The sequence below is a fragment of the Coenobita brevimanus genome, chromosome 21, assembly GCF_032717465.1.
Source record: "Coenobita brevimanus isolate Jiangsu-jjx chromosome 21, ASM3271746v2, whole genome shotgun sequence".
NCBI classification, from domain to species: domain Eukaryota; kingdom Metazoa; phylum Arthropoda; class Malacostraca; order Decapoda; family Coenobitidae; genus Coenobita; species Coenobita brevimanus.
The window spans coordinates 36891861-36906250 of record NC_136974.1 but is presented as its reverse complement, the minus strand read 5'-3'; the positions used below and the strand labels follow the sequence as shown (position 1 = coordinate 36906250).

The 14390-nt window shown below is 40.0% G+C and overlaps 1 protein-coding gene across 1 annotated transcript; it reads left to right on the top strand.

Annotated features, from left to right (window-relative positions):
- The first annotated feature begins 360 nt into the window (after nucleotides 1–360).
- Nucleotides 361–14097, top strand: LOC145392160 (sedoheptulokinase-like). The gene is made up of 10 exons (XM_080266609.1): nucleotides 361–383; nucleotides 2970–3112; nucleotides 4054–4231; nucleotides 4697–4864; nucleotides 5920–6037; nucleotides 7133–7274; nucleotides 9679–9776; nucleotides 10615–10789; nucleotides 13126–13321; nucleotides 13852–14097. The coding sequence occupies exons 1-10, from the start codon at nucleotides 361–363 to the stop codon at nucleotides 14039–14041; spliced, it is 1431 nt and encodes a 476-aa protein (XP_080122735.1). The 3' UTR covers nucleotides 14042–14097.
- The last annotated feature ends 293 nt before the right edge of the window (nucleotides 14098–14390 follow it).

The window sequence follows — 14390 nt, the reverse complement described above, 5'->3', positions numbered from 1 at the left end:
GAGTATGTTACAAGGTTACAGTGTTTCTGCAATTCCATTTGCAGTAATTTAATATTATATTTTGTAAAGTTCAGTGATGTCATACTGTACTGTAGTGAGTATTAATTATTAACAAATATTAGATTGTTTGTTTTTTTATGCATTTCATAAACAGTAGTGTGTTGCTAATGTATTTAGATTAATGCTGTGTTGGAAGTTGTTTCTTAAAGATCATGGATGTGTTGAGACATGTAATGGTAATTATTTTTGGTTGCTTCTGTAGATATGCACTGTGTAGTAACATGTGTGTGATGTGTTTTGCTCTTGCAGCCACCCTTCCCCTCCCCCTCCCCTCCATCCTTCCTGTCTGCCTCCACCACAATGGGTTCTCGCTACGACCGCCGGTGAGTAGTTCATCGTTTAAAGCTCACACCTGTTATGCTGTATGGGTTTGTACTGTTCACTTGTATGTCTTACATAACAAACTTTTTTTGGCAGAGGGTTAGTGCACCTTCCTGTAAAACCACTAACTCAAAGACGAATGGCCACCCCTTATGGGATTATGGCATCTGGATATAGATATACAATATATATTTGTACTCTCTCACTCTCTCTCTCCTGTCTCACTCGTGTGTGTGTGTGTGTGTTAGTGGCAGTCATCCTTCAAGGTGGATAATCATCGGATGTGGTGTGGCTAAAGCTACAGGTTTTTGGACAAGAAGCATACAGTTCAGTTTGCCTTGAATAGCAGTAACAGTTCCATAATCTCCTGTGGTCCATTAATTTTTTCCCTAATTATACTCCCCGCATCTTCATGTACTGTGTCTGCTGTGGTCAGCTGTGCTATCAGCAGAACACTTAAGAGAGAGACTTGTATAATGTTAATTTGACACCCAGAGTTGCACAAGTGATGCTGAGAAGGCTTTGAGAGGGAGCAGAGCTGCATAATCAAAGCTCTGTTAGCTCAACTCCACTCCCCAGTGAAATCACATTTAACCTCAGATATCACAATGGGTGCACTTGAAATCAGATATGAGGAGTTCAGGACACTTACTCTGAATAACAGTGCACAGGAAAGGAGGTCTTTCATGGCAAAGCATCCTAGAAAGGAACCTTCCTGGTCATCATCTTCATCCAGCCCAGCCTCCCGTGTACAGTGAACATAAAAGATCTTGTTGCCTCTCATGCCTTACTTTCCATGTACTTTGATAATCAGTGTGGTGGACCTGCAGGAAATGGCACTTATGACATTGATCTGAGATAAAATCAGGTCATTAGTGTTGGTTGCTGTTGTAACTTGCAATACTTTGGTGATAGAAACTCCGTGTACAAACAGCTAGATAAGGAGTTTATTACAAGCTCACAGTAAAACAGTCTGCCCGTGTCGGCTGTCTGCTAAGAACTGATGCAATAACGCCGTCTTCAGGCGTGGGAGAGCATGCTGACCTAGCAAAACGCCGTCTTCAGGCGTGGGAGAGCATGCTGACCTAGCAAATTTAGTGGGGACATGTATGCATTGGGGGGGGACATATATACATCGGGGGTAGACATATTGTGGAGGGGGTACACTGTGAATTCACCACACTCATTTTCAGAGTACATAGAAAGAAAATCAGGAGAGGTGATAGGAATTTTGATGCTGACTGAACAGAAGAGGTGTTCTGTTATCTCCTGTAGGACATTAATCTGAGGGAATTTGAAGGCTTTGGTACAGTGCAATACCTCCCCTTTGGCTGTGAGAGCAGCAAAGCTACCCACATTAGAAGTGTTAGGAGGTGGGGTTAACACATCCCTGTGCCAGGCCATATAGCATGGACAGATCCAGTAGGGTTGCCCATTCTACCTGGGCAGCACCTTTGGTTGGTTACACTGAGATTAGTGGACTATACAGTATTTTCATGTATACATAGACAGAATCTTTTACTGACAGTTATGTTTATTTCTCTCATGCAGTATATGATACTTGCTATCCATGGGTGATGAACATTGCATAGCTAGCAGATAGGATCAGAGAGCATGGAAACCACTCCCTTTCTCATTTCTGTTGATCTACAGATGGTGCAACCCCTCCATTTATTTTCACCATATACTGTATGCATTTTATATGTAATATGTATAGTGTGTATGTATAATTATGTATTATATAATTACCTGTATATATAGTATATCATATAAAATCTTTTTTTGTTCAATAATCTGTCCATGAAAGAAAGGTATTATGTTCTCTTCCCCATCCCTTACCAACTTATTACAGATGTTTGTACTGGTCTGTAAGTTTCAAGTGTACAGTATTGTATGCAGAAAGCAGAACAAAGCCTATTGCTTCTCTCCAGTGGATCATGCAAAGAGAGATGTAATGTGAACTTGTGTGGTGAGAAAAAGTGACATTCTTTCTCTTTACTGCATAACATTCTTTTACATTCAGTGGTTTGCTGAGGTATATATGGTTTTTGAGGAGTAGTCTGTCAACAAGAATCCTGTGCTTGTCATTTGTTTTGTACTTGTTTTCCAGTCCATATGCATTATTTATTAGTCATGTTGGTGTTGAAGCATGTTACCTGCACAACACCAAGGAACTTTTTTTTTTCTCTCTTACATTAATGTGTATTAAGAACTGACAGCTATTTAGCTGCAGTATAATCATGAAATGCAGAAATGAAACGTAGTTTTTAATTCATATTGCAGTTACAGAAGGAGCATCAGATTATAAAATATCTTGTTTATTTGTACAGTAATTGTCCCTTACCCACAAAAATGCTGCCTACACATGTTGGGTCAAGCCCGGATGCTTGTTCATTCATCTGAAATGCACTTCCTTTCTCTGTCTTTGTCTTCTTCCTGCCATCAGACTCGGTGGCCCCTCTTACAGCATTTTTAAGTTAGCTTGGCAAAGTCTTTGATGGTTATGCCAAAACTTCTTGTATTCTTATAGTATCATCCAACATAAATTGATTCTTTTTTTATTGTTATCCTTTCCTTTATGTCCCCAGCATGAGCGGTGGCACCAATGCATGTGTGCTGGGTGTGGATATTGGCACCACCTCAGTCAAGTGCTGCCTTGTTGACACCATCACACGAGAGGTCATCTCCAGCCAGAAGAAGGATACCTGTTCTAATGTGCCCAGCGAACTTGGTATTGTGGGCTTTTTGTACTGTTATGCTCATTTTTGTGTGTAAATTTATTTGAAATAATATACAGTTGTCTCTTTATTGTATTTTTGAGGAATTGTGTACAGTCCTTGAGGCTCACAAGTACTGCTATTTAGATTATGGTGCTATTCTGTTTAAATGCAATTTTATTATGCTGATACACCACCAGTACATAATATGCATTTGTATTGCAACTTTTAATGTACAGTATGTTGTCATTTTTTGTATTACAGTGATAAACTTTACTTCATAAACTCGTGAACAGCATCAGTGTGCATACTGATTGATTGCAATTAAACTCTCAGCCTCAGTCCTGTCAGTCCAGTTATGTATGTTTTCTTGTATGCTTGCCACCTCCAGATAGTTTTATTCAGTTTTAGGAAGACTTTTGAAATGACAGGATCAAACATTGTTTTCATTTAACTTTTGAAATAATGGGTGGTGTACTTAAGCTGAATAAACTTGTCTGGAGATATTGTTGTTGTTGTTGCTCTACCTCAGTCTGTCTGGCTGAGCAGACCTATGAATCACAAGCAAGCAGATGCCTTCTTATGGCAGACAGTGCCTCACCAGGGTTGGAGCAGGGTCCTTCTGCATGGTGGGGACCAGGGAAGCTGGAGGGGGTATATATATCCCCTAAGAGGATGAGCTGTGTATTGGAGATATGTATGAGTAGTAGTTTCAGTCAGGACTTTGAAAACTTGGCAATAGTGGTCGAGTACACCCCCACCTGGAAGTGTTGTGCAAGGCCAGCAGCTGGACCTTGGCCCCATGCCATTTCTGTGGTAATATCTCCTGAGATGATGGTAACCACCCACCAACTGTACTACCTTTTTGTTGGGAGGTAGCAAGAATATGGTATAAAATACATCATCAGATTTAAGAGGTTAAACTTAGCCGTTTTTTTGTATTTTGTCATCCTAGGGACAGAGGGCAATAAACAAGATGTGCCTCGCATCCTGTCAGCACTGCAACTGTGTGTGTCTCGACTGCCACGGGAGACTATGAAGCGGGTAGTGCGGGTGGGTGTGTGTGGACAGATGCATGGCTGCATGTTGTGGAAGGCAGGCAGTGCATGGGAACAGAAACCAGACTCAGACAGGTATATACATCTTTTCTTACCTGTGTATTTTCTAATGCTGTTATATGTTTTACATGAGACTATTATGAGAGGGTAGTGCCAGATGGCATATGTGGACAGATACATTGCTCCATGTTGTGCAGGGCAGGCAGTTCATGGGAACAGAAACCATACTCAGAAAGGTGTATTTTCTAATGCTGTTGTGTGTTTTCATGTACCAATACCAGAACTCTATAAGTAGTCATCCTGTATGAGATAGGTGATGGTCAGATGGTTAGAGGGGTGGACAAATGCATCATCATTGTTGACAGAAACCAGCTCAGGCGTGCGATAACAATGTTTTTTAGCCGAAAAATATACTGTAATGACAGGAGCACAGATTTTCATCATCCATTGATAACGAAAAACCACTTTAACCAAGGGATCACTTTATTGTAAAATATAAAGTTACTGTTCCTTGAATAAATTAAATGTGTCTGTTTCCAGATTTGCAGTCAATGAGGTGAGCAACATGTATACGTGGCAGGACAGTCGGTGTTCACAGGATTTCTTAGCAACATTGCCAACCCCGCACTCACACTTGGCTGTGTCATCTGGCTTTGGTTGTGCCACTCTTCTCTGGTTCTCTAAGAATAAGCCAGAAATTCTCACAAAGTGAGTAATAGGATAGGTTGGGTGAGGGAACATAGAAGACTGTTAGGAAAGAAAGGTAATGCATGGGAAGGATTATTCTTGGGAAAGTTTGAATGAACAAGGATGAAGAGAATGAGAAAGTATGATAAAAGTTGACAAGCTCTCAGAGAGTGCAACACCAGTCATACAGTTGATCTAAAGGCCCTTCCATATGATCAGTGGACACCTGTGGGTTTGGAGTAAGTATTAAAAAAAAAAAGTTGGAAAATCATTATGTAGACTGGATGGACTAATGCATCTTTCCCACTTGATATAGTGTGTGTAAAATGATTAGTTACCAGGCTCCAAAACTGATGAGCAACATGCTTCCACATAGTTGCCTGCTAATAGTGTAGAAGGGCCTTAAGGCTGAACCTTTCATCCTGCCTTGTGCTAGTGGGCTTTGACTTATTGCCCTCAATATTGAATTGCTTCTTACTAACCTGATCCTCATCTCAGACATCAAATTTGAATCAATTTGGGCCAAGTTTTTTAAGTTGACCTTACCCTGTGACCCCTTATTTGAAAATATATTCCTGTCATTCATGGCTAACCTTAAATCATTCAGTCAAGTTTGATCCAAAACCAGTAGAACCTATTTAAGTTAAATGATGAACCTTTGATTTGGCCCTGTCAGCTTTACCTTTTACTGATTGTTTGGAAAATTGAATCACTGCACCTTTTGCTGTCCCTCAACCCTTCTGCCAGTTTTGATGAAAATTGGATGAACACTGAGGTGACTTTGTTCTTGATTAAGATCTTTTTAGTTAAGAAAGTTAATCACCTGTTCCTCTGATGGCCGTCATTCATTAAGCAAAATTTGGTGTATTGTGGTTATATACTGCAGTCAAAAAAAGGATTTTATGTAGGAGGGCAGGAATCAAGTACTAATACTGTAATTTCGTTTTTTTTTTTTTTTTTTTTTTTTTTTTAAGGAACTGCATGGGGGAGGAAAGGGAACCAATATACAGGTATTTGTATAATAGTTTCACCTTACCGTCTAATGTCTCACTACTCACTGTTACATTCCTAATCAGGTATGACCGTGCTGGAACGATTCATGACTTCCTAGTTTGTATGTTGTGCGACCTTGATCAGCCTGTTATGTCCATCCACAATGCTGCATCATGGGGCTTCTTCAACACTGTCACCAAGGTACAAACAAAGCTTTTATTATGTAATTTTCTTTGTTCATTAATCTGTGCATCTGCGTGTTGTTGTCTCTGTCCACGCACGTATTATGTATGCTTTCAGTATATGACTGAATGTTTCAATGTCTCACAATTCTCGCTCAGATAGATTTTTTTTTTTTTTAGGTGTTTGACTCACTGTAGACTTGACATCCCATTCCCTGAGACCCAGTAGTCCTTCAGTATGTCATACAACTTCACATGTTACCACTGTGGCACTAGTACTCATTTTACATATTGAGTACATCCTAGAGCTGTCTCACTCAGGACGTGTAGTGGTAATAGCAGGGGTATTTTTATGATATGTTGGTGGGTCTTCTGGAATATCAGTAGTCTTGTTTTAGCAAAACTGAAATCATCAGACTTTGTCCTGATTCAGTCTGGGATCGAACTCACCTCTTACCACACAGCAGATCACTTACCCATTTGATGCCCATGAAACCCCTGTAAGAATGCAAGTGACTTGTACGAAAAGGACCCTGAGGCCTGAGAGAGGTGTTTGCATATACAAGCTGTAAAAACCACAATGAAACTTAACAGATTAATCACATGTCCTGGCCAGGATTTGATACGTATGCACGTTGCCACTGAGCCATGCAGAGGATCTCTACTTTTCCTCTGGGCAGTGCGGGCTTTTATAGACCCCATTACAAGACAAGGAAAGAGTGGAACCCAAGGAGTTAATATTATGTGGAAAATACTGTGGTTCCAAAAGAACTGGTAATAAAACACAACATGTGAGGTGGAAGTCTTTACTGAACAACATCATTTCACTGTGCTGAGCATTGTCAAGTTGCTCAATATGTAACTTAACAGTGCCCAGTGAAGTGAAACATGTTACTTATTAAAGCCCACCTCTCAGTTAGTGTGCCTTATTACCAGACTCAAGGAGTCCTGGTCCTGGTAATTCATAAATGCCAAGAGCTGACCCCAGGAAATTTCTGTAAGAGAACTATATCTGTGTGTGTACTGAGTACCAGTATGCCCAGAACTTAGTTTTAAGTGGTGTACTGTACTTCATTGCTACAGTACTTGATGTAATTCATAACTTTTCCCTCAGGAGTGGAATAAAGATGTCCTGGTGGGTGCAGGGTTGCCACAGGAGCTTCTGCCAAAAGTAGTAGATTCAGGGAAGGATGCTGGCAAGTTGCCTAATGCCTGGTATGGCATTCCAGCTGGCACCCCAGTCCTAGCATCACTTGGTCAGTGTTTGCCTGTTGTCTGCACAACTTATGAGTATGTTTCACTCTTAATTTCCTGTTCTGGATATCACAAATTCATACTTTGGCATACTGATTTTCTAACAACAGACTTAAGCAAAATTAGTCCATCACTTGAACCATCACATGAAAACAGTTCAGCTTTGTATTTATTTATATAAAAGCTGCTTTGGTACATGGAGAGTTATGGCCATCAGGCTATATGATACTGTACCTTCACCTTATTAGTGGATGGTGTAGGGGGCTTTCTTGTAGGTAACAGAGTCATGGCAGTAGATACGGTACTCCATAAAAGCTTTCATGAACATACAAAATGAAAAAACTCTCCCATGTTCCTGTTGCTTTTACAAATACAGTTTTTCAGTAATTATTGCAATACAGTGCTTAAGGAAATTCTGTTGCTGATTTTTTTTTTCTTCTGGTTTGTCCAGTAACCAGGACAGTGTACCATCCATCCATCCATCATCCAATCCAATGTTGCCCCATGAGGAGCGCAGGAGCTTGGGGTTAGGCATGTTGTTCCTGACATTTGAGATGAGAGTGACCAGCTTCACTCATCCCTGAGTGGCATTACATGAGCAAAAAAACCCAACCATCCCTTGGATATAAACCTACACAGGCCCCATCCAGTTGGAGCACCTTAGTTACCCATTAAACCACCAGGCACCCCAATTTGGTTATAGGTTACCACCCAGTGTAGTAAATGGTTTCCTGGTGTACAGGAAACAATTTGGCTTGTCACTCAGTGTAGAGTCACCCATAGGCAGAAGGAAGGGGAAGGAATAAAGGAAAGAAAGACAGAAGAAGGAGTGTAAAGTCACCAGTAGGCAGAAACAGTGGAAAGAATGAAGGAAAGACAGACAGAAGAGGTAGGAAGGACAAGAGGAAAGGGCAGACACCCAAAGCAGCACTATATCGAGTGAGTGGATGGTGAGTGCCCCCACTTACCACCCAGTTTCTTTTATATACACCCATTGGTTTGGTATATTCATTTTGAGAGCTTTGGAAGGAAAGAAAGCAATATTATAGTGAGGTATGGTTTTGCTGAATGAGAAAGAGAATGGTGTGGACATTCTCAAAAGAAGGCATATAAGATTGGGTGTCAGAGAAGGTTTTTGAAAGTGAGATTGAGCACTGTGTTTGAAGAGACAGGCTTTTTGTTTTATGGAAAAAGAAGCATTGGTTATAGAGATGAAAGAGAATAAGATGTTCCTGAGAGTATAGGGTGTTGGAGGTACGGTGATGATAGTGATGTATGGATTTTGATGAATTTTCAGTAAAAAGAACACTTGTCACTGCATTGCAACAGCTCTCGTATGTTTTAAAAATGTGATAACCATATTATTTATGTGGCTTATTTAGTTTTATTCTCCCTCCTCATACACAGGTGTCAATGAATTGTTCCATTTTTCGCTGATGTACAGTAGCTGTACCAGTAACTGTAACAGCATTCCCATATTACCACTTGTGCTGTGTAGGGTCCTGTGGCTAGGTTACCATACTGTGGTCCAGATCATGTAACCCATTCAGTACAGTGATAACTGCCACCAGTGTATTAGAGCCACCTGGTAACAAAGGAGTTAATGAAGGCTGCAACAAACCCCTCCAGTTCAAAACTTTTCTCTAAGCTGAAAGATGATGTCTGGGGATATCAAGAATACATTAGAAAATAAGTCATTGAAGTGGAGGGTTAAGGATAATACAGGCCTGTATAATTCATCCCTGAATTATGTACAGAGGAGCCCATGACAAAGATTTGGATTGCTCCACCCCCCCCCTCCCTTTTTGCTGAGTTGGATGATGAATTTATTCCATTTACCAGGTGTATTTGAAATGCATCAGTAAAGAATAAATACAGGTGGTTTGCCCAGTGAGGTGGACTAGCCAGGATTCCAGGGACTTGAGTGATATATCTGATTATGTGGCCCATTCACTGCACATGATGTTGATAGTTTTTCAACTTTTGCACTTCCTCTCTCCTTGTTTCTTGATTCTACTTCACTCCAGTCTTTGGTGAGAAAAGGCTCAGGATAATGATGATGATGATGATGATGGTGACAGAATGATGAAAAACTTGTATATATCCACCCAATTTTTGTGGTGGGAAATATTTTTAGAATAATAATGATGAGAAAGCTGTTTTATGGATCATATTCTGAAAGGCATTGGGAATATTTTGTGCCACCTCATCTTCAGCAGGTTATTTTACACATTTCACCTCAGTATCCTCTTGTATGTCACTGATATACAAATTGTCATTATCATATTTATATAAGTAGCATACAAGTTGATAATCAGATGTTATATGCAAAATTAATCACTAAGGAAGATGTGTTGCAAATCCTCCTATGCTGCCTTGTACTGTATATCAACTCGTGTATTCCAGGTGACCTTCAATGCTCAGTCCTACCACTACTAAACAAGAACACTGAGGCCGTCATCAACATCTCTACCTCAGCTCAACTCTGCTTCAAAATGCCACAAGTTAGTCAACAAAGTGTGAAGTCACCTAGCCGTTATTTTCATTATCATTGCATTTATTATCATCTGTCATCATTATTTTCATCACCCAGTTTCCCATTGGATTATGAATTGGGTGCGTGGGATCAAGAAATAGGAGCAGAAAAACATAAAGTGGTAAATTTTCAGTCGTGTCCAATCAGTGGACCATTTAACGTGTCATTCGCCTTCAGAATTTTTTTTTTCCTTGATGTGCTTCATTAATGCCTGTGAGGTAGAACTATTCTCTTGTTTGCCAACATTAAAGATAGATGCAGCCTTTGTCATTTGCATTTCCAGACATACATCATTTATTTTTATTACTCATCAGTTCCTTTGCTTCCTTAACTTCCATGCCATGCTTTCTCACCAACCATATCCAGCCATACTCTTCTGAGTTTGAAGGTAATGAGGCATAATTGTACCTAGTTCCATCTTCAAACTCACTTACAATTATAGTACAAACATTATAGCACAGCAGAGATATTTGCATTGTACATTATATACAGTCCTCATTATAAGTTAGAGATGTGTTCTAAAGTATTACAGCTTTTTCTTTACATTCAGAACTTTATAATGGATGAATATGGTAGTCAGCTTTAGAGGTAGTAATGGAGCTGTAATAGTTTTTTTTTTTTTTTTTTTTTTTTTTTTTTTTTTTTTTAGTGGACTTTGTAACAAAAGTAATAAAAAAAATGCTTACAGGTACAATAAGGATTTTCTTTACTTCATTCATGTGTACAGTGTGTCTTTGTCTACCACACTTTTTCATCTCTTCCTTCCTTTTCACCTCTCATTCTTACATCTGTTCTCTCAACCTCAGGATTACAGCCCTGCAGAGGCACCCCCCAAAACTCATCAGCCAATAGAATACTTCCCATTTTTCGATGGCTCATACTTAGCTGTGGCTGCATCTCTTAATGGTGGCAATGCACTGGCTGCCTTTGTGAGGACCGTACAGCAGTGGAGTCTTGACCTTGGCTTCCAGGTTCCCCAGTGTGAGTCGTAGGGCTGACTGATGGATGTATTATTAAAAAGTAAGATCGTGAAGGGGAAGGCAGACCCCAGTATCATTATGAAAACACATAATGGAATATTTAAGAAGCCTGAACTTTCTGCTTCATTGCTTCTAGTGTTTTATAAAAGCTGAATGGAGTCTAACCATTTCCTATCCTTACAGGTGTTTTAAAACTGACCATCAGAAGATTGGGGCTGTTACCACCTTCACACTCTCAGTTTTACCAATATGGCCTTTTTATTTATTCAGATATAAAAAGTCCTTAGCTGCCAAAGAGTTCAAAGTTATATCACTAACCTGTTCATGACTATTGATACACTAAGGTGTTTCATTCAGGTCTGAAGAATCCTTAAGCATTCAAACAGTTAATCCTTTCAACCATTAAATATCCTTTTTATAGTATTCCTGATCTAATCTAATCCAGTTTATTTTACACAGTTGATGGGAGACCTTTTTGAGCAAGAGAAGTGGGGTAATACTTTAAGCAACTCATTCACTGAAAGAGTTGAAGGAAGTTGTTGAATGATGTAAGTTGGTAGGTCGTAGCAAGAGTGAAATTTATAATGCATCATCAAATGGAGTGTTTAAGGAATTTCTTGTTTATCTGGGTTAGGCTGCAGAAGGTGGATATGGAAAGTATAGGATTGAGAAGGTATTGAGTATTGATAAGGAAGAGATAATGGGGAGAATGGTTGTGAGAGAAGGTACACAAGAAGGGGTTATTCAGAGAGATGGGATGTTGAATGTCAAGGTTAATTTTAGTTATGGAGGGTAGGTGGGGGCACTCACCATCCACTCACTCAATGTACTGATGCTCTCGGGTGTCTGCCCTTTTCTCTCCTCCATCCTTCTTTCCTTCCATCCTCTTCTGTCTTTCTTTCCTTCATTCTTTCCTCGTCCTTCTGCCTGTGGATGGCTTTACATTCCCACTTCTGTCTTTCTTTCTCTCATTCTTTCATCTTCCTTCTGCCTGTGGGTGACTCTACACTGAGTGACAAGCCAAATGGTTTCCTGGACACCAGGAAACCATTTACTACGCTGGGTGGTAACCATATAACCAGATTATGGCGCCTGGTGGTTTAATGGGTAATTACGGCGCTTGGATCGGATTGAGCCAGTGTAGGTTTATGTCCAAGGAGTGGTTGGGTTTTATTGCTCATGTAATGCCACTCAGGGATGAGTGAGGCTGGTCACTCTCATCTTAAATGTTAGGACCAACTTGCCCAGCCCCGGGCTTCTACGCTTCTCGTGGGGCAACGTAGGATTGGATGATGAGTGAATGAATGAATGAATGAGGGTTGTTAATGATGTTGAAGGAGGAATGTAAAATGCAAGTGGGATTGATATGGCTAAATGAAATATGCTTGGAACTGGATTTAGTGAGCACAGTAAGTGTTTGTTTAAGTCAGGGATGTGTTAAAAAATGTTAAAATTTTTTCCACTCATCTGTTATTGTATGTTGCAGAAACTGACATATCAGCTGTATAGATAGCAGTAAACGTTTGAAAGACAGGTGTTCTAAATTTAGTTACTGTGTCTTCAAGGCATTATCATACAAAAAAAAAAAGTATGTAATAAGGCTTTTTCATTTAAAGAAAAAAAAAGTAATATATAAAAGGGACTTACCATACTAAAGGCCATTTAGCAAGATGGATCAGATTACACAGGGACTTGGCAAATGTAACATGCGGCATTTTGTAGCTGGGGATGTGAATGATTGTTAGTATGATGATAGGTGTGGGCACCCACCACCCACACACTCAGTGTTGTGCTGCATTCAGGTGACAGCACTGAATCAAAAACCATATCATTTCATGTAACCCAGAAACTCAGAGTGTGTTCAGTGATAACTGAATTCGCAGCAGATGGATGCCTAGTGGCCCAGTAGCTTAAGACATTCCCAACTGGATGTGTCCCATAAAGGTTTTAAGTCCATTGGGTGGTTGGATTAATTGCTCTCTTACTGCTGCCCAAGGTTTAGTGACTGGTCACCCTCTCCTTAAATGTCTGGATTGAGTAGCCTGACTCTGGACCTGTGTACTCCTGGTGGGACAGGAAAGAATTGGATAATGGATGGATGATAATGATGGTGATGATGATGAAGCCAGTGTATGTAAATAATATCATTTGCAAGAGCTGTACTTTTCCTCAGAATATGAGAAGAGAGGCTAAATTAATATGTTTACAGTTGGAATACACTGTACTGTGTAAAGTTGTGGCACCTAAGTAACTAACAGCCAATTCCATATTTCCCTTTACAGGTACTGATAATAAATAACAGTAAAAATCCATCTGACATTCACTTCTGTCTTGCAGCAAAGATCTGGCAGCGGATTTTAGAGCTCGGGGGAAATGTGGAAAGCAAATCCTCACTTGAAATTCAACCTACACTGTTTGGTGAGCGCCATTGTCCTGGTGAGAATGCTTCAGCAACAAACATTGATCTTGGCAATGTCTCTCTGGGCAAGGTGACAAGGGCTCTCTGTAAGGGAATCATCACAAACCTGCATAGGTAAGCACTAGAGCATTTATATTGTATTTTAATGCATTTATTTAATTGCTAATGCATATTGACATTATCAAGAATTTCTGCATATTCCTTGTTACAGATGGACAGCACATGATTAAAGTAGCCCAGTTATTACTGTACTTGTCTTCTGGTGGACTGGAGATGAAATAGTAAAAACCAGTTCTGTTTTAAGCCTTACAGGGGATAGAGCCCTAAGGCTGGGTTCCTTTAATCTAGAACATAAAAGGTATAGGGGGTGACTAGAGTAAGCATGAGGCATGAATTACTATCATGGGTTTCAGGTAGAGGTTAGGGAAGTAACTTACTGTCCATTATTGCCTCCTTAGTCCCAGACAAGCAGTCATCATTGTAAGTCAGGGGTGTTTTTAAAATAATCACAACTTTTAATATAACTGAAACTGTAAACTAGCAGACCAGATTCATAGATACCAATGGAGCATTTAGGAAGGGGGAAGGGGAGGGCAACATCTAATGAGGACATACTGCATGATTACTTTATACTTCACGTCCAGCATGATGCCACGGTCTCTCTTAGAGGAGAATGGGATCACGAGCATCATAGGTGGAGGCTCAGCGTTGGCCCGTAACCCCATACTTCTGCAGGAGCTGGAGGAAGCATACCAGCTCCCAGTTGCTCTCGACTCTCGCGGTGATGCTGCATATGGCTCAGCCATTGCAGCTATCAATGCCATGCAGAAATAAGGTGGGCAGGTGACCTTTGACCCATTCCTGGTCTGTGGATGCAAAAGTTGTTTAACTCAGGCTACCACAAGACTGTTTTATTTAGCTGAGGGAAATTCTGGTGAGAAAAAATGGAAAATGTTTCTGTGAACCCTTTGAATGTTAAAATTTACCTGCATCTGAATAAAATTGTCTATGTTTAGCCTGAAAAAAAAATGTAAAAGTGCATCCCAGGCAGTAAAAAGGACAATAGTCAAGATAAGATATGGTACCAGCTTAACCCTTTGAGCCAGAGGATATCATTTGTATTTTATTTTTGTTATCGTCACATGACTTCACCTGTATACAGCTTAAGAGAGACTTTTTGAAA